The sequence below is a fragment of the Manis javanica genome, chromosome 2 (genome assembly GCF_040802235.1).
Source record: "Manis javanica isolate MJ-LG chromosome 2, MJ_LKY, whole genome shotgun sequence".
Classification (NCBI taxonomy): Eukaryota; Metazoa; Chordata; class Mammalia; order Pholidota; family Manidae; genus Manis; species Manis javanica.
This window is the reverse complement of record NC_133157.1, coordinates 49,835,985-49,856,621: the sequence shown is the minus strand read 5'-3', so window position 1 is coordinate 49,856,621 and position 20,637 is coordinate 49,835,985. Positions and strand designations below refer to the sequence as shown.

The 20,637-nt window shown below is 41.9% G+C and overlaps 1 protein-coding gene across 2 annotated transcripts in view; it reads left to right on the top strand.

Annotated features, from left to right (window-relative positions):
* Nucleotides 1–9,371: 9,371 nt before the first annotated feature.
* Nucleotides 9,372–20,637, top strand: part of ADAMTSL1 (ADAMTS like 1) — an 869,288-nt gene continuing 858,022 nt past the window's right edge. For both annotated transcript variants that reach the window (XM_017660035.3, XM_017660032.3), the window contains exon 1: nucleotides 9,372–9,864. In XM_017660035.3, the coding sequence (XP_017515524.3) occupies nucleotides 9,778–9,864 (87 nt within the window). In that variant the 5' untranslated portion in view covers nucleotides 9,372–9,777. The remainder of the gene's footprint in view (nucleotides 9,865–20,637) is intronic.

Genomic DNA, 20,637 nt, shown 5'->3' with positions numbered 1-20,637 from the left:
TGGTAAATCATCCTGATTAGGCCAAACTACCCTGATGGCTGCTGTTAGCCAATCCAGAAGTGCCTGATTCCCTGAGGTGTGATGGGCACTTTGGAACTGCTGCTGGAGGGAAAAACAATATTTCCCACCTCCATATCCCAAAGACACAAAAGCTGTGTAGGCAGAGGTTCCTACAGCTTCTGCCCAAACCGGATGCTCATGTCCACCAGCTCATCCTGTGCATAGGGGTGGAGCATGGAGTGCTCCACAATCTGGGGAGGGCACCACCCCTCCCCCTGAGGAGCCCATGGTTATTGCATTTTTATTTTCTTAATTACAATTGGGTAGGCCTTTAATACAGGAGAGACTGGTGCCTTAGGCAGTGGGCTCGGCAACAGTTTAGCCCTCCACCCCACCCCCTCATCCTCTCCCAACATCTCCTCTACCATCTCCAGGGCTGAAGGCATTGCTCTTTCCTCCCCCTCCCCCGTGACCTCCTGCAATGCAGATCCTCCTGCTGCCTCCTCCCTTTCTGCTAACATATCTTCTAGGAGCATGACCTGTCTTCTCAATAACTGTCTCTCTTTCTTAGGTCATTTTCCAGTTACTCTAAGTGATGCCAAATTGTGTCTCTCTCCTTGATAACCCTTTCAACATCCCACAATCCCGGCTGCTACACTGTGACTCAGGGCCTCTAAGCAATCTTCTGTCTCATGGAGGGATAATTCCACAGCTTCCTGTGTCTCCACCCTTCTGTAATTTTGGGGATGGCCCCAACCCTCTAGGAGGTGCTTTACCCTAGACCAATTCCCCATGAGGGGTTCCCCCATTGGAAGCCCCATGGATAGGGAGCTCCCAGGTAAAGCCACACCCCTCACCACTGCAACCACTGGGGCCTCCCCACCATCCACGGGGTCTTCTGGGTATCTCCCCACCATGTGTAGGGGCAGCCTGCCTAAGAGTCGCACCCATGAAGACAGATTTTGTATTCAGAGGTCCTGCTGACTACTGCCAGGTATAATTCTGAGGAAAAAATACATTCCTGGCCCAGGGCAAATTACCTTTGTAGAAGAAATCAGTCAAAGGGAGAAATTAAGTAGGAGAAACTTGTTTATTGCTTACAAACAGTCACACACTTCTGTTCGCCTGTGCCTCTCAATCATGATCCGGCTGCAAAAAGGGACACCACCCTATCTCTCCAGTCCAGATATTCCCTTGCTTCCCCTTGTAATCACCTACTGATATGGAGATGGACTACTTCTCTCTACCCCTTGGAAACACCCATTGATTCGGAAATGCACTAAGGCCCAGCAAGAGATTCTGGAAATATTAAAATTTTACCAACACCCCCAAATCCCTTTCTGACTCTTATCCCCTGAGAATATTAATTTTCTCACCTATATTTAGATATCTTAACGTATTTTTAAACATGTATGTTTATAAGCTGCCTTAAAGTTTTCTGGAACATAGCAGTGTACCACTACTTAAAAAAATATAAAATAACAGGCCCCAAATGGAGTCACATGTACTAAGCCCCACATCAACAAACCAGGACTTAATACCTAACCTGATTGCAGTTACATCATCTCCTAAGAATGTAACCATTAATCAGTCAATCTGGAATTACCTGGTTAGCACCAGTGAGATATCTGCATGTTAGGCAACCCCTACCACCTTCCCCTAAAGGAAAGTGACCTTGCCTGAAACGATCCATACTTTTCTGGAAATAATTTCCTTGCCCTGCTTCCTTCTGCCATTTTGTACAGCTACTCAGAGCTCCTTTCTAACTGCTGAGATAGGATGCCGCTTGATCCATGAATCATTAAATAAGCCTAATTAATTCTTCAAATTTACTCAGTTGAATTTTGCTTCTTAACACTACTAAATAATGAAAAAAAGTTTGCTTTTTTTTTGAATATGAAAAATAATGAAAAAATATTGCTTCACAATTTACAAAGTACTTCTACAAGCTTTGCTCATTTAATCTTATAAGCAAAGATAAGTATTTTCTAAAACATGTTTATTTTATTATTGCCCCAAATCTCATTGATTTGGCTGAATTTCAATTTTTCTCCAGTGCTTTTTTCTTTCTTTTCTTTTGGCCAGTACATCCAGTTCAGAAAAAACTAAGTCATGCTCCAAAGTTTATGTTCATTCTTCCTAGGGAGTAATGCCATCATATACAGGTGCATCCTAGAAGAGGGAGGGCAATGTATGAGAATATGTAGGCAGTAGAACAGGTCAAAGTATATCAGTCATTAATTGGGGGTCAAAAGTGACAATTGCCTTCAAATTATGTTTCATATTGCAATTTGTTTTAGTTCTGATTGAACTAAGTTTTTAATGAGAAGCAAACAAAATCCTGTGTCCCTGTGTATTTATTCTTATGGTGTGATTTTTTTTCAGAGCTATCCAGGGACTCCGTGTTAATTTTTCTAGCAAAACTAAAGGGAATTGTGTCCATATATACATTGATATTTCTTTCAGAATGAACCAAAGAGAGGTATAACTTATACCACTGCCTTCTATAGATACCTGTAGGGAAACTGAGGATAACTTAGTTCAAAAGAAAAAGGGTCCGTTTTCCTTTAGTTTGGACATTGATTTCAAATAAAAGAGAAAAGATGAGAGTTTCTGGTTATAGCCAATATCCAGCCATGAGCAACAACTGAAAAGGGGAATGTTGCTTATTGCACAGATGGAAAGTACTTTGCTTTTGTTGTGTTTGCTGGAGTGAACCAGCTCCTGGGACTTATTTTGGAGGTCTTGGGATACAGTCGAGGATTTTGAGATGCTGCTTGTGGAATAAGTACTGTATTTTATCTGTTAGCTTTTTAGCATGCCTAGTGTGCCTGGGGGCATGCAGAATGGTAAGAAATGCTGTGCTGGCTGATATTGTAATGAAGCAAAACATACCAAAACACATGAAATACTTGGATTTAAAAATAGTATTCTTTTATACAAGAACAAACTCCTCTAATGAAATGTTGATTTAGTTAACTACCTACTAAACCACTAGTACTTTCTATGTAATCGATTTAAGTTAAATCTCCAAATCTGTAGTATCAGCACTTTAGAGAATTAAGGATTCTGATCCTTGACATTCTCTGATGGGGGCTTTAGGAAGCTGGTCATAAATACAGAATCAGTGTTTGTTTATCACAGTGCCTATCTATGGATGTGGTATGCACTCGAGTAAGTGTTTAGTGTAGTTCATCAAACACATGCCGAGTGCCTGCTGTTTGGTAGGTGTTGCAAATACAAAAATAACTACAAACACGCTGCAGGGAAAGATACCATGCTTCCAAAATAATGAAATAATGGAGAATGAATATTTTCAAGATAAACATTTCTTTCATAAATGTATTTTGCAAAATTTAATTGTTCATTTGAAAGAACAGGGATCATGTATTTTACTTCTTTTATGTATTTTCATAATGGCTCGTACAAAATAGACACAGAATATTACTGTTGACAGACTCACTGACTTGTGGAAAATTATTACCAAGTTCAGGTAAACTGTTTCTGAGGTGTTCAGAGAAGATGAGAAGATGAGCAGATTTAATATGTCTGTTTATAAATTGTTGATTCCTTTGTAATTTGTTGTCCTTTGCTATATTATTTGGACAAAACCTTCAACACATGGAGAAAGAATGACAATATTTTTGAAAAGGTTATTATAAGATTTTCTGTGTGATAAAACCACACCCAATGGGCCTCACCCAGAGAAGCTTATATATGTTATTAGATTCAGGAATGTTAAGTGTGTTAGATTTGGTCCCTGTTGGGCGGTCATATGACGCAAACGGTGACTCTGAAGTAAAGCCATAATATATGGTTTAACCTCTTAACAGTTTGTGATGTCATTTTTTTTATGTGGTAAGAAAAACAAATGCTGTCACATTTTATATTTGAGACTCCCGCAAGCCAACATCAAGAGATTAAGTATGCACATTACTAACACACTATCATGAATGCAGTTAGATGGATGCCAGGAAATCACTGTGACCTCAAACAGTCCTCAGTAACTCAGTGTTATAGAATGGAAAGATAAGTCTGCTGATAAGTTATAACGCTCATGAGATACTGTGTTTTCCCCTTAGAAGGAAGCAGAGGTAATTTGAAATATTTTGATCTGATTGTTTATTCATATAACTATGTTTATGTAGTTTCAGCCCACCTTTATGCTTATAATTTACAAATCCAGAAATACAGTAGCTAAAATTAAATAAAAATATGTATCTTCATATAAAAGACAAAATTAGAACAGGGCCTAAATTAGGGCAGCAAGTAAGTAAAACTGTTGGTTTCCAGGGTTTACTTTCCTGAAATATGGTTTTGAGTCATTTCTGTGAGATATAAACATACTACTTTGTTTCCTATCATTTCTCATATTAGGCACATAATTTAACAGTTTGTAATAGTTGAAGCCACATGTCTCTATGGACTGGAATATTGTTGAAACAGCTTCACTCAAGTGAGGAGACTTTCACCTGTATAATTCAGGTATGTATATTTTCTTTGAACGAAGTGTGTGACATTCAGCTTGTCAAAAGTGAACATTTTGCTTGACTGAACAGCTTTGCTCTGTGTTTTGCTTGTCTACCGAGGCAAATAAAGGCTGACAAGAAGGGCATTTCCAGCTAGTTAAATACCAATAAGGGAGGGAAGCAGGATTTGAGCCAGTTATCCCTTCTTGCTGAACATTTTATAACATACATGATATAATGTACTAACTATAAATAATTCCGATAAATCTTAACTATGGGTAACAGAATGTGTACCTCCACATTCCACCTGTTTTGTTTAATAAAAAAGTGTAATTTGTATTGTGGTGGATGTTCTATATATATTACTTACTTGATTTACTTGATTATTTACTTTTCATTTTTTCCTTATTGGGGACACCTCAAGGTGATGATGAGGAACATAACTGACTCTGTAGCAAACTTCACTATACATTTTAAAAGGAAAAGTTGTTGGAATGTTTTATTATCTATTAAAGAATTATATAGCCTATGGATTTTTATTTGGCATTTGCCTAGGAATTCATATAATTAGCAGTTTCCCATTCTCTGTCCATTGATTTAGTCAGTCAGCCAGTTTTTGTTTTTTCTTTCTTTATGTCCCGAGGACTTCCGTAAGTACTAGGAAAAAGGTCAATAGCTTATAATGTCTGGTTTCAAGGAGCTTGCAGTTTGGGTTCTATTTGGCAGTTTAGTTTCCAGGTCAGCTCACTGACAGATGTGAAGTACTAATTCATCCATCTATTAATTCAACAAGTTTTGATATTTGTCAAACATGATGTGCCAGGCGTTTGGACTGGGTTGGCACTGGAACCACAAGAGTGAACTGCTCCTACAGAATTTACAGCCTAGTGGGAGAGAGAAAGACACATTTTGGTCAATTAATCACATTAATAAAATTACAATTAGAAATTGGAATAAATTCTCAAAAGGAAAATAACCTACATGCACAAGTGCAGATAAATAAGGAATCCAACCCAGAAGTGGTAACGAGTTAACTAGGTAAGGGGGCCACTCATACAAAAGACATGTTTCTGGAAGGAGTGTGCCAACGTCTGAGGAGCACCCGGAAGGGAAGAGTGGCTGACCGTGCCTCATGGCTTTGGGGGGGTGGGTGGAAAGAGGACCAACCTTCATTCACTGGATGTGACAGCAAGGAGGGGAGTGGTGACTGGAGCAGGTTCTATGTCTGTAGAGGGATGGTGGCTGAATTCTGACTGGAATGGGTTAAAGATTAAATAGGAAGGAAGGAAGGAAGGCAATAGGAATATAAATAAAACCTTCAAGAAGTATGGTTATAAAGGAAAGATGTGGGGGGACTGAAGGAGAGTTATTCATTTCTTTATACATGGGAGAGGCTGGAGCATGTTTGAATACTGAAAGATAGGATAGAGTTTACAGGGGGTTGTTGAGTACACAGTAGAGATGGGAAGCCTTGTAGTAAGTTTCCTTACTGGTTGAAGGTCTTGCTAGATTAGATCCAGAGTACTGGAGGGACTGTCCTTAGAGAAAACAAAGGAGATGATGATTGCAGTTTTAAGTCAATTTGGTGGGTGGGAAAAGGTAAGGACCATTCAGCTGATTTGGTTTTCTCTGAAAAGTTGGGGCTTTGCATATCTGTTGAAGGGGACAGAGGTAAAGTTGCTGGAGGGTTGGAGAAAGTTTCAAACAGTCATTGTGGGGAATGCAGTGCTGTGAGTGAGTGGACCAGGAGGCTTGATGGGCAGTGTGAGAGCCCATTTGAGGTTGTTGATGATGATGCTATGGTAACAGTTATCTTTTCCATTCTGTGGCTCTACCCCGCAGTGTTTGGCTCCTGTAGGGCAGGTACTGAGAAAATAGACAACTGAGTTTGAGGTGAGGTATGAAGAAAAGACTCGGGGACAAGGGAGGGTAGAGTATTAGGAAGAGTGTTTAATGAATAAATAAAGTGATTGGTAAAAAAGGACAGGAAGCGAGGGCTGAAGAAAGAATAGGACTTTGTAAACAGTCCATGGAGCAGAAGTGCACTGAGCAGGTCAAGCCAGTGTGAGGTATTCTAATGTTTCATGGAAGTGCTCTTTGAGAGGTCTGATTTGTGAAGCCCAAACACATCTGCTGCAAGTCTCATTGAAAGGGCTTGGGGTCCAGAGGAAAGACTCTGCCAAGACTGGGACTGGGGTGAGATTGAGAGCCATCAGTGGGGGCTGGGGTCTTCTGATGCTCCATGTGGATTCTAGTACCTGAGGATTATGACATGTCTTAGACCTTGTGTCACACTGAGTTTGTTAAGATGTTAAGTAAAGACATGTTTTAAAGCATCCTCCCTATATCCCTATATCATGCAACATCAAGGAAACTTCATCTTCAGTGGATCTTCTTCCATTCCATTCAGTTATTTCTTAAAGTACCAGTGATGCATATTGATTGGAAAGTAGTAGAAGAACCTATAGATGTTTAAGCAAACAATGAACAGTTAACAGATTCAGACTATTTGCTGACATTTGAGTCTGGTGTCAAGGATCTGAAGTTGGACCTCCAGTATGGAGATGCTCTAAGGAGGTGCCATCTTCTCACATAGAACAAATAATGCTTTCCTTCTCCTGGCTGGCTTTCCAAACACTAACTGTGTTCTCAAGTAGCTAGAGCACATCTCCAGTAATGGATGCCTTCATCAACTTGTGGCTGGTTTACAGCAGCATCTTCTTAGCTGGTCTCTCTCTTTTTGCACTTTCTACCTCTTTCTACTTACACATAACTGCTTTGTTAATTAGCTTTACATTGCTATTTTCTTTTGCTACCTCATAGTTCAAGGAACAGAAGCTCACTTTTTCTTTACCACACTGAGGTAGGAATAAGTTCATCTACCTCTTAAGTGTGTTACATTGGACAGGTTGCTTAATTTTCCTCTGCCTTAGTTTCTGTCTCATTTAAAAATAAAATCATGGCTATTGATCTAGATGGGCAAGGTCTTTGGGGTTTAGAATATATACTTGGTCTAGAGTTCCCTTCCAATCCTGAGATTCTGTTACTGTATTCTCCTCCAGGGTGTGGTTCCAATCTTGGTAGTATAGCCATTGAGCTTCAGGATTCTCATATGCCATGTTGAGATAATCTGCACCTGTCTTGAGGGTTATTTCAAGATTCAATTCAGTTAATGTTGCCTAGCACTGCCACCTGGTGCCCCAATGGGGGTTCCCTTCTTTCCTCCAGCCTGGTTCTTTAGATTCCCCCACCCCACCATTTTAGGACCCCCCTCCACCACCACCACCACCACCACCACCACCACCACCATCACCACCACCAACACGCACAGCCTTGCCTTTTGTTGCTCAACTCTGTGGCTCAAACATCCTAGCAAGACAATCCATTTGCAGTCTACATAGGAACACTTTCCTATTTCCAGCCTCTATGGTCTTTGTTATTATTTTTGTTATTATTATCTTACCTTTTCCTCTTAACCAATTCAAGTTGAAAACCTGGCCTAAAACCACTTAAAAAAAAATCTTTAGACATTTTGACCTTCCAGCTTTGACTTGCTGGGATTCTGGGCTATAAGGAAGACTTCTTGCCACTTCAGATTTTTCCTTTCATTTTGGGAACTTAAATACACACAATGAGTAAACAGATGAATTCTGAACAGCAGCTCCTTTACCATATACAAGAACAAAATCCCCCTATTCTGGACACAAAGACTCAGGATGGTATATGTAACATTCACTCCCTGTAGGCATTTTTGCCCTGACTGTGCCTCTCTTTGTCAGCAGTTCACGTCTGGTCTGTTTATGCAATTAATATGGGCAAGCTCCGAGTCTGTGTAGATCACTGATGGGTTACAACGTTTGGGCACAGTGTTTGGCTTTAGGAATACATGGACTGAATGAATGGTTGCTAGGAAGTATGGCAGCGTCTTCATTTTATGCTGGGCTCATCTCAATGCGCACACGTGGGAACTTCACAGAAGTTATTTCGCGAGCGCTATGCTATGCTGAGTCCTCGTATCATACAGAGTTTACTGAAGTAGGGCCAGCTCCCCGCCTCTGCTAGTTTCACTGCCAAAGTTCGAGAGGGGTGGAGTGCCTGGGAGAAGGAGCGCGGGGGTAGGGTGGGGTGGCGGAGGGAGAGGGGGGAGCGTTGCTTTTTTAGATGCTTTGAGAGACTGGCTTTGGAGTGCTAGGTTTTCAGGAAGAATTGAGCCTGGTTCCCAGCGGCAAAGAACTCCGTAAGGGCACGAAGTATGCTTTCTGTTACAGAGAACTCAAGTCCAGTGGGTAGGAGCGTAGTCCACAAGAGAGAAGGGAGCACCTGGTGTGCCCCCAGAAACCCGCTGGCACAAGAAGGCAAGTGAAGTCAGTCCCACTGAGCCCATTTCCTGGGCTTCCTATGCATGACGCCGGTTGCTGGATCACTGCGCCCTCACCTAGCTGTCGTGGGTCTGTGCTACTGTCGAGTGAAGTCCTCTTTCCCCAAACTTACGTTGCAAAACAAACTAATTCCACGGAAGAATCTCTTTGCGCACAGAGCGAATGGGTCCCCACGGACAGAAAAACACACCATAATGTACATTTCTACCCTACTGTGTAGGCTCAGGACTTACTTAATCTTTGCCCCTTCGCACACGCACAAACGCTTCCCCAGTCCCTGGAGGGTATTGCATGGTTCCCAGGGCAGCTGCAGCGCACGCAGCCTCGAGCTCCAGGGAAAGCGCGCAGGGAATGGCTCTGAGGACGCTTCCCGGAAAGCGCCAGCGTCCAGGGCGAGCCTATCCTTTTGCATCCCGCAATCTCCCAGGACAGGCAGGGTGGCATTCCGAACGCGAGGAAGGTGTGCATTGCGACATCCTCCCTTTAAAAAGAATAAATAAATAGAAGCCAGCGCCTAGCTCCGCACCGGGCTCCCGAAGAGCGCACGGCAGTCGCTGCCGGGGCGGCTGGGTGTCTGGGCTCCCCGCCTTCGCTGTGCTGACACAAGAGGGGAGGAGCGGGAGCCGGAGGGGGTGCTGAGTGGGGGAGAGGTTGGAGCGCGAAGCATCCCGAGCCAAGACAAGCAGCACATTCACAAATAACGCTCCCACCCCCAGCGCACGCGCTCCCATTCAAAGCAGCGGGCCTCCGCGGGCGCAGGGCGGCTCCGACGACGCACGGCCGGCCCCAGCGCAGCCCCGCCGCAGGCGCACGCCGCGAGGCCGCCCGCCGCCTGCCTCCGCCAAGCCGTGGCCGCCCGCGCGGGAGGCGGCCACCGCTTCCAGGGACGGGTTTCCCTCGGGACTCCCCTTGCACCCCGCCGTGGGACCATGGCACGGCTGACTGTGCCCTGGCGCTCGGGGCTCCTGGCCCGAATCCTCGGCGGCACCTGGTATCTGCTGTACGTCGTCGGACAGGTAGGGCAGTCTGCGCGTCTGTGTCCCTCCCCCTCCCGGTCTTAAAGTCTGTGTTACGGCGGGGAGCTTAGTAGCTTGGGGCGCGCCCTCTCCGGGCAGCGTCTGTCCTGGGATTGCGCTGCCACCCGAGCTGGGACAGGTGGCTCGAAGTTGGGGCTACGGCGGCCTCTCGCGGTGAGCTCCGGGCTGGAGAGGTCAAACCCTGCACCGAGTGTCAGCCCTGCCTCCTGGGGCCCCGCTTTCCTCGGGGCCCGGGTCCTGCCTCCAGCTGGACAGGGTCCGGGGGAGGAAAGGGCGCCTGAGTCAGGGTGCGGCCTTCTCCCACGGAGCCCACGTCCCCGGGCCCTTAGGGACAGCCCCGGAGCCCTTTCTCTCCTTGGAGGAGGCTCTGGCGACACTGGGAGGCTCGGGGGCTGGGACGCGCCTCCTCACTCCGGTCCTTCCCCAGAACCAGTGAACTTCTGACATCGTCACCTAGGTCACTGCCTCCAAGTGTCGGGGGCGGAGCGTTGTACGGGGTACGGAGCCCGGATACCAGGTGGGATCCCCAGGTACCTCTGCGGTGGAGCAAAGGAGGTTCTGGCCGGTGCGCGTGGACCCGGCCTCACCATGCCCCCTGTGAATGCCCCCAGGGTTTCCTCCGAGATGGAAGGGTGGTACGAAGAACGGGGACTTCTCAGTGGAGGCTCACGCCCCGGGGCGAAGCAGAAGGACCCTGGGAGAGTGTCTTATTCACAGTTGGCTTGACTATGGCTTGTCACTGAAAAGACCCTGAAGGGAGCTGTTTAGGGAAGGGGGCGGGGGCCAGTCAAACCCATGATACATGTGGTGTCCTTGGCATTTACGCTTTCCAGAGTCAACTAACTTTTGATTAAAACTCAAGATTTAGGCAGTTTGTACATAATTTGGCCTACACAGATTTGCTTTTCACAGGATTACTTGGGTAATCTGGGAAAATGCCCAAATACTCTTGGCGGGAATTATGGCCAGATAGCCTCCTTTTCCTCTGTTTTGCTTATGGAGACTTGTCCAAATCGGGGGATGTCCTTCCCTTTCTTTTACTTAACGTTTTGAAACTTGTTTTCAGATCCCTGTTTTAATGGTCATTTTGATGGAGGTTGTGCCCTTTTACAGGCTGAGCGAGGACCAAGAATGATGGCTAAGAAGGGCCTAGAGCTATTATATATAACTTGAGGAGCAGGGACTACCCTAATAAGTGACAGAAATACTCAATAGAGAGCACCTGCTTAGACTGGAGATTGAAAACCATTTCAAGAGCTTGTCTTAACAATCAGCAAGTTTGATTGCCAATATGCTTTGCTCCATGGCAGGGCTTCTCAGAGATGGCTGTGCATTAGGATTGCCTAAAGGAGCTCTTGAAACTCCTCCTGCTGGGGCCACACCCCAGCTGGATTGCATCAGAATCCTTGGGGCCGTGGGGGTGAGGCCAGGCATCACAATTTATAAAACTCCCAGGTGATTCCATTTTGCAGCTGGGTGGAAAACCATGGTGTAAAAAACGGGACTGCCTTATAGAAATGACCTGTTCCTATAGAATCATGACCCCAAAAAGAAAATTAAAGGAGAACACTAAAGAGGGCCTAAGATACAGGCTCGGTAGAGAGTCTTAACATGTAGCTTCCAGTCCTGGCTCTGTCTCTAACTAACTGTGTCATTTTGGTCAAGGCCCTTAACCTTCCATTTCCTCGTCTGTAAAAAGAGGGTGTTGGTTTGTGTTCTCAAAGGGACTGCAAGCTCCAACAACACCAGGCAGGTTGACAACAAACCAAAATCAAGACAGAACTCCTTATTTTTAAATAATCACAGGGTTAGAAATTTTACTTCATCCTTGAGATGTTGGCAAAATACCTGGTAATATTTGAATCCAGCAAAGATGCTGAAGAAGATGTGAAGATGCATAAATGTGGTTTCTTAGGCTTGTGGGTTTCTTTTTTAAACATTTTTGTTTTGTTTGTTTCTTACTTTACCACTCTGCCTGTTGAGAGACCTATTCCAAGCCATTTGGTGCCTTGTGGACACTCAGAACAAACTTTATTTTTCCTAGTATTACACACCTGTTCTTCCTTGCTCCACTCTGGATGAAGGTGATGAACGCAGATTTGAGCTGTGTGTGCGTGTGTGTTGGAAGTGGTTTATTAATTCCAATGACTTTTTCTTGTTCCACTTGGCAGGGCTGCTCTGCACTTGTGAGAAGCCTGACTAAACTTGTCACGGAAGGGAGAGCAAGGAGTTTAAAGATGGGTTCTGTATGCTGGTGGAATGCCATACACTCAAGAGTTATCTTAGTCGGGTGTTGGTCGGAAGCAGCTGGTCTTGCAATACTGTTTAATGTCCTCACTGTTTTAAATTGAACCACCTGGGTGTTATATCTAATCAGCAAATTAAACACGAGAAATTTGAGGATAAGTAATATCAAGAAGAAATCATTCTATAATAGCCTGTGCCAAATAATTTGAACATTGTTTGGAATTCATACATTCTTTAAACTGTTTTTAAATCAAAGCACTCAGTACACAAAGGCTTGACTACCAGAGTATCAGATCTTTTGTATATATTGTAGCCAGAGTAAAAGTAGAGTCTGTTCAAGAGTTTCTGTCTGCACAAACTGAATTACACCTGAACTGTATTCTCCAAGTCCAAAGAACAGTTTTAATACAGAAAATTATCTGGAAACACCAGCATTTCTCTGTTTTCCTCACTGAAATTCTTTCATGGGTTATTTCCCTTTCCTTCTGTTCTGACTGAATTACCCTCCTCAACTGGGAAGAGTCTTTTCTTTTTCTGTGCAACTTGAAGGTAGCTCACTCTTAGGGTTCTTATGAAACTGATTACTGATATCAGTTTCATTTCATCAGTTCAGCCCAAATTCATCCCATTGCCCAAACTGCTCCCAGGTAAGGAAGTACATGATTAACAGTCCTAAGCACTAGGGGTTATCAACTACTTAATGATTTCTACAACCCACATGTAGCAATCCACTGTACAAACAAGGTTATTGGAGAAAGTTGTGGCTAGAATCCGTTTGTGGCACAAATCCAGTACTATTGCTTAAAAATGTCACTTGGTGGCAATTCGGATCCTTGTGGTGGTATAACAGTGATAGCTTGTGGATAAAATGAGAGTTCCTGTGGCCAGAATTCTCACTTGGCCCTGGTTGACTAGCTTACTGCACAGCTGTGGGCAAATTGACTCTATATAAAGAGCTCCGCCCAGTGCTCTGAGCACAACACGGTGGCAGAGCTGCAGGAGAGCAGAGCAGAGGCTGGGGTGGTGGCAGTGCCAAGGACAGAGGCCCAGAGGATGGCTGTGTGGGATGGCTGTTCAGAGAAGCCCAGAGTACAGCTGTGCAGACAGAGGGACCCAGAAGCAGAGACTGGGATGCTGCATGCAGACTCACTCTGAGTGAATGGGATTTTAGTGACTGACCTGCCACCTGGAAATAAAGTTGGGTATAACCCTTTCACCCCAAGAACGTTTTCCTGTCATTTTCTTTGGTCACACTGAATCCATAGCAAACTTGCCCAGGGCTGAAACCCATTGGCAAGACAATTGGTGTAGTCAGCAGGATTCATTGTTGACCAAGGAAAAAGACAGGCTGCCCTTATGGGAAGGGTACTTCAGCGGGCTGCCCCTGTGAATGGAGAGACAGTGGGTCATCCCCCAATGGGTGTGTGGTCTGAGGTGGCATGCCTCCTAGAGGACTGGGCCCCACCCCAGGACAGGAGGCAAGTGGAGGTGACACCTGAGGCAGAAGGGGGTGGCCCTTGGTATAGTAAGCAGATCCTTTGAGAAGCAGAGTGCCCATGAGGCAGCGGGGACTGTGAGTCGGCTGCTTCTCACAGTATTAAAAAGTCTATAGAGGAGACCCAAGAAATGGTGGCACGAGAACACCAGCTGCAAACTTATGTGGGTTCCCTGAGGAAGGAGATGGCATTGATGTGGGAGGAGGCGGCACGAGAGTGCCGGCAGCAAGGTGCCATTGGAGGTGAGACAGCAGTGCTGCCAGGTGTTCTGAAGGAGGAAGAGGCCATCAAGGAAAAAGACAAAATCCTGAGGGAAGCACAGGCAGAGGTGGCACAGAGAACGTCAGCAGCAAAGCATTGAGCTGAAGGTAAGAGAGCTTCTGAAGACTGAGCTGACATAGTTGCTAGGCACTGTAGCAGAGGAGGCACTTGGGGGAGTGGAGAGAAAGGTGCCATCAGCCCCAGAAATGGAGGATCTGGGGAAGGATGAAGGGGTGGTGCTGGAGGCACTGGTATCTTCTGTATTGAAAGCACACCCAGTGGTTGTAAAGAAAATAAAGACCCAGCAGCTGAAAGTTTTCCCAAGGAGAGGAGCAGCCCCCTCCCCAGGTTGTGGAGCACTCTATGGTCCACCCCTATACTCAGGCTGAGCCGGTGGCTGTAGGACTTAGGGGTGGATGGAATTGTTCTTTCGGAATCAGAGATGGGAAAGTTGTCTTCCCTGACAGTGCAGTCCGCCTTGAGGCAGCGAAAATGTGAGGCGTACAGTAGCTGAAGCAATGAGAACCCACAAAGAAATAAGACCTGTTACTCCAGGAGGAATTTGAGGGGCCCTGTGAGGTTACAAGGACCCAGATGTGGGCTGATGTGATATAGGCAGGAGTAGATGGAAGGAAATTAGATGGGAAGCCAAATAGGACCTTACTGGAGCTATGGCAACAACTGGAATCAGAGCAGCAGTTCCAGTCATTAAGAGTAAAGAGGCAGAGGTCAGAGACAGAGCCAATAGTCTGGCCTGTGTGTCTGCAAGACTTTTTGCTGGAGAGGCTGGAGAACAATGTTCGAGCTTCCTTCACAGGGACCACTGCAGAGGACTAAAAGCACATAGATTGAGAGGAGAGAATCCTGGAGGGGTGGAGTGTGGATAAAATGAGAGTCCCTGTGGCCAGGATTCTCACCAGGCCCTGGTTGACTAGCTCACTGCACACCTGTGGGCAATACATGGCTGTTGACTCTATATAAAGAGCTCCGCCCAGTGTTCTGGGTGTGACATGGTGGCAGGGCTGCAGGAGAGCAGAGCAGAGGCTGGAGAGGTGGCAGCGCCAAGGACAGAGGCCCAGAGGACGGCTGTGTGGACAGAGGGTCCCAGAGGCAGAGACCGGCTTGCTGCATGCAGGCTCACTCTGAGTGAATGGGATTTTAGTGACTCATCTGCCATGTGGAAATAAAGTTGGTTATAAACCTTTCACCCTAAGAACGTTTTGCTGTCAATTTTCTTTGGTCACATTGAATCCACAGTGAACTTCCCCGGGGCTGAAACCCATTGGCAAGACAGAGCTCATTCAAACATCAAGATTGAATATTTTCATTTCCTAAGGTATTTTTAACTGCATCCTTGTTAGGAATTCAGTAATGAAGTAAATAGTTACAAGGTGCCTAGAAAGAATTTGTGCCTTATGGTCACCTGATCTTCAACTGAACACCTTGAGGAAAAGATGACTCTTGTCTCTTTTGTTATCCTCTTGTATATTCTTGCTTTTGTTTTACTTTTATTTTCATTTTTACCATAAGAACTCTGCATGGTTTAAAAAAACAAACACTACTAAGGGCTTATAAAGAAACAGCAACTTCTTGTTCTACTTCTCCTAATCTGATATCCTACAGCCCAAAGGCAGCCATTCTTGTTTATTGTAAAGTATCTTGAGATATAATTGACATATAATAAACTGCACATATTTAAAGTGTGAGATTTGGTGAGTTTGGGCGTACGTGTCCACCCATGACACCATCATGGCAGAGCTCCCTCACTTCCCTTTGCAGTCCCTTCCTGCCACCCTTTCCTGACCCTAACATCACCAAGACAACAGCAATCTACTTTCTGTCACTATAGATTATTTGGGGTTTTCTAGAATTCTACGTAAGTAGAATGATACAGTATGTACCCTTCCCACCCCTGTTTTGATCTGGCTTTCTTTTTATTGCTCAGTATGATTATTTTGTGATTATGCTACAGCATGTATCAATAATTCTTTACTTTATATTCCTGAGTAGTATTACATTGTATGGCTATACCACAGTTTGTTGTCCATCGACATTCACCTATTGATGGGCAGTGTTTTTTCCAGCTTTGGCTTTTACAGATTAGGTTGTTATGAAGAATAGTGCACATGTCTTTATATGGATATGTGGTTTCATCCATCTTAAATGCTGGGAAAGGAATAGCTGTGTCATTGGTAGGTGTATGTTTAAATTTTTAAGAAATGGTCAATTTTTCAGAAGGTTGGATCATTTTACATTCTTACTAGCAGTTTGTAGTGTAGAGTTCCAGTTGTTCTGCATCCTTGTCAACACCTGGTGAGGTCAGCCTTTTTTATATTAGCCATGTAGATAGGTATAGTAGCTTCCCTGGGTTTTAATTGTGGTTCCCTAATAATTAATGGTGATGAACATTTTTTTGTGGGTTTATTTAGATTCCATATACATCTTTGGCAAAATTTCTATTAAAATATTTTGCCCATTTTTTTACTGGGTTGTTTGTTTTCTTATTATTGTGTTTTGAAGTTCTTTATATATTCTAGCTATACATCTTTTATTAGATGCATCATTTACAAATATTTTCTCTCAGTCTGTGGCTTGTCTTCATTTTCTTGACAGTGTCTTGATGGCAGAAGTTTTTAATTTTGATGAAGTCATTACATTGTTTCTTGGTAGATGGTGTTTTTGCTCTGGTTTGTAGGAAATGTTATTTGCCTAACCCAAGATCACAGAGGTTTTCTTCTAGAAATTTGATAGTATTATATTTTACATTTAGTCTACTTTTATTTCAAGTTACTTTTTGTATTTGATGAAGGCTCTGGATTAAAATTCATTTTTTTGCCTATGGACAGTCAGTTGTTCTAGCATGACGTTTTCAAAAGTCTATCCTTCCACTGAATTGCCTTTGCACCATTGTCAAAAATCAGTTGTTCATACATGTGTATGTTTATTTTGGGGTTCTCTATTCTATTCCAGTGAACTGTATGTCTTGTTTTGCCAGTACCACACTGCCTTTAGTACTATAGTTTTATGGTAAGTGTTTAACTCAGGAAGTGTGATTCCTCCAAATTTATCCTTCATTTTCAAAGACACTGAGTTGACTACCCCATGAGAATTTCAGGTTGCCAATTAAAAAAAAATACATGCAGGGATATGATTGGGAGTGTTTTAATTTTGAGAAAATTAACCTCTCAACAATATTAAATTTCAAGACCTGTGAGTTTCATGATCATATTCAGGGATAAACCCCATCACTGTTTAGGACTTCTTTAACTTCTCTAAGCAATATTTGGTAATTTTCAGTGTATAGGTCTTGCATATTTTTGTCAGATTTATACTAAGTATTTCACATTTTTGATGTTCCTTTAAATGGCACTGTTTTTAAAAATTTCTGATTTTTCCTTGTTAGTATATAAAAACACAACTGATTTTTGTATATTTTTCTTATTTTCTGCAACTATCCTGAACTCACTTATTAGTTGTAGTAGTAGTTTTTTGGTATATTCCATTGAATTTTCTACACATATGACCATGTCATACAAATAAAGACAGTTTTTCTTTACCCATCTGGCAACTTATTTCTTTTTCCTGTTTAATAACACTGACTAGAATCTATAGTACAAGGTTAAGTAGAAGTGGTGAACAGATATCCTTGCTTTGTTCCTGATCTTAGGGAAAAATAATTTGATGTTTCACCATTAAGTATGATGCTAGGTGTGGGTGTTTGTAGATGCTTTTTGCCAGATTAAGGAAGTTCTTTTTATTCTTCACTTGATAGTTTTTATCAGAAATGGATGTTGGATATTTGTCAAATTCTTTTTCTGCATCTAGTTATTAGATGACTTTTCCTTCTTTGTTACTACAGTGCATTACATTAATTAATTTTTGAATGTTAAATCCGCCTTACATTCCTAGGATAAACTTTATTTGGTGATAATATTTTACCTTATTTTTTTATATTATTGGATTTGATTTACTAAATTTTGATGTGAATTTTCATGTCTGTGTCCATGAAGGATATTTGTCTTTAATTTTCTTCTCTTGCAATGTCCTTGTCTGGTTTTAGTATCAAGGTAATATTGGCCTTACAGAATAAGTTGAGAAATATTTCTTTACAGTTTCCTGGAAGTTTGTGTTTAATTTTTTTCATTTAATGTTTGGTAGAATTTACCAGTGAAACCATCTGTATCTGGAGTTGGCTTAGTGTAAAGATTTTTAAATAACTATAAATTTAAAAATTACTGAGTGGATATACGGCAATTCAGTTTATCTATTTCATCTTGAGTTAGCTTTAGTCATTTGTGTCTTTCATGAATATGTCTATTTCATCTAGGTTGTTGAATTTTCTGGTATAAATTAGTTTATAGTGGCCTTTGTTACCTTTTTAGCATTATTAGAACATGTATTTTTCATTCCTGTTTTTTCCTGATCAGTCTGCTTAGTGGTTTATCAAAGTTATTCTCAAAGAACCAGCTTTTGATTTCATGGATTTTCTCAAGTTGCTTTTTATTTCATTCATTTCTTCTCTCATCTTTTTTATTTTCTTTCTTTTACTATTTTGAATTTCATTTGGTCTTATTTTTCTAGTCTGTTAGTGGAGATACTAAGGTCATTAGTTTGATACTTTTACATTTTCAAACATAGGTATTTACTGGTACATATTTTTTCTCAGTGTTGTGAACTAACCATTAGTGTGTTTTGCTAATTTTCACTGTATAGGTCTTGCATAAGTGTGTTTTCATTTTTATTTGGTTCAAAATACATTATTTCCCTTAAATTTCCTCTTTGACCCATGGTGTTTTTGAAATGAGTTGTTTAGTTGCTAAGTATTTGGAAATTTTGCATATATCTCTGTGTTCTTGATCCTAATTTAATTCCACTGGGGTCAGACAACATGCTTTATATAACTTGAATTCTTTAAAATTTATTTACACTTGTTTTATGGCCCAAAATATGTTCTTGTAAATGTTTTATGTGTATTTGTAAATAATTAAACTTTATATAAATGTGTGTCTTCTAAAGTTTCCTGATCCGTCTAACTGTTGATGGGTGGATTATTCTATAAATGTCAATTAGGTCAGGTTAATTGAGAGTATTGTTAAAATTTTCTGTATCTTTACTGATTTTCTTGTACTTTTGGTGTCAATTATTGAGAGAGGGATACTGTAGTCTCCATTTACTGTTGTGGATTTGTCTATTTCTCCATGCAGTCCTATCAGACTATGCTTTATTTTGAAACTGTTATTGCATGCATAAGGATTTAGACTTGGTGTCTTTTTTGGTGTATTGACCTATTTGTCATATTAAATAACCTCTATCCCTAGTAATAGTCAAAGTCTACTTTGTGGCTATATTAATGTTAGGTGAGTTTTTAATTCTTGGAGATTTTTAAAAATGTTACCTCCATAGTTCTTACAGTATACATTTGATGTAATTTATTCTATTAAATTTTCCATTATGGTGTGATTTCCTATTCTCTTTTGCATTTTACTTTGTCATTCTTTCATGATCTTTTATTGCATTTTAAAGATCAATGGTCAGTATTAGTATATTGTAATGGCTACAATGTGCCAGGTAGTATATTATTCTACTTTTTCTAATTTATTTCCTTTTTAAAAAAACAGCTTCATTGAGATATGATTCTCATATAAAATTCAACCATTTCAAGTGCACAATCCAGTGGATTTATTTTATTCACAGAAAAGTGCCTTTATTACCATAGTCAATTTTAGTAATTTTTGGTACCTCAAAAGAACCTTTTTACCCTTTAGCTATTATACCCATACTTTCTCCTCACTCCCTCCCAACTCTTAATCTGTTTTCTTTCTCTATAGAGTTCCCTGTCCTGGATTTTCGTATGAGTGGAATCGTATAACCTGTTGACTTTTGGGATTGACTTCTTCCACTTAGCATGTTTTCAAGGTTCATCCAAGTTACATCAGTACTTCATTCCTTTATGGCTGAGTAATATTTCATTGCATGAATATACCACAGTCAGTCATCCATTTGTCTGTGAGTGGACATTTAAGTTGTTTCCACCTTTTGGCTATTATGACTATAATGCTGCAAATAAACATTCATGTGTAAGCTTTTGTGTAGACAAAAGTTTTCATTTTCCTTAGAAAACTATTTTAGGCTTTGTAGGCTATGTAGTCTCTGTCACTACTACTCAGCTCTGTAACATGAAAGCAATTTTGACAATATGTAAATGAAAACTGGCTGTATTCCAGTAAACTATTTACAAAACATGGTAGTAGTCCAGATTTGGCTGATGGGCATAGTTTGCCTACCTCAGAACCAGTTTCATGATGCCATGCTGGGGTGTGGGTTATTTAAATTCAGCATGCTAGGTTCTTCATGGACCTTCAGTAGATCTATGTCCTTCAGTCTGGGAAATATTGGTTTTCATCTGGCTTTGATAATTTCCTTGCCAGCATTGTATGTGTCTGCTTTTTGTGAAATTCCTTTAGTTGTTAAGCCTCCTGGATTGACCATCTTCTCGTCTTTATTGTTATCTTTTTGTTATACATTCTAGAATATTTTCTTTATTTTGTTTTTCAACAGAGTCATCTTTAGATAAGTTTTCAACCAGCATTCCTGGTTGCATCCAACATCTCACCTTTTGCTGCACCAGGTGCCTTCAAGTCTGAAGCCTTTCTAAAGTTTTACAGGCCAAATGGTCTTGCTTCTCATCATTCTGTCCCTCTGCAGGCACACTTCCATTAAGTCAGTTACCATTCCTTCACCAGTTTTT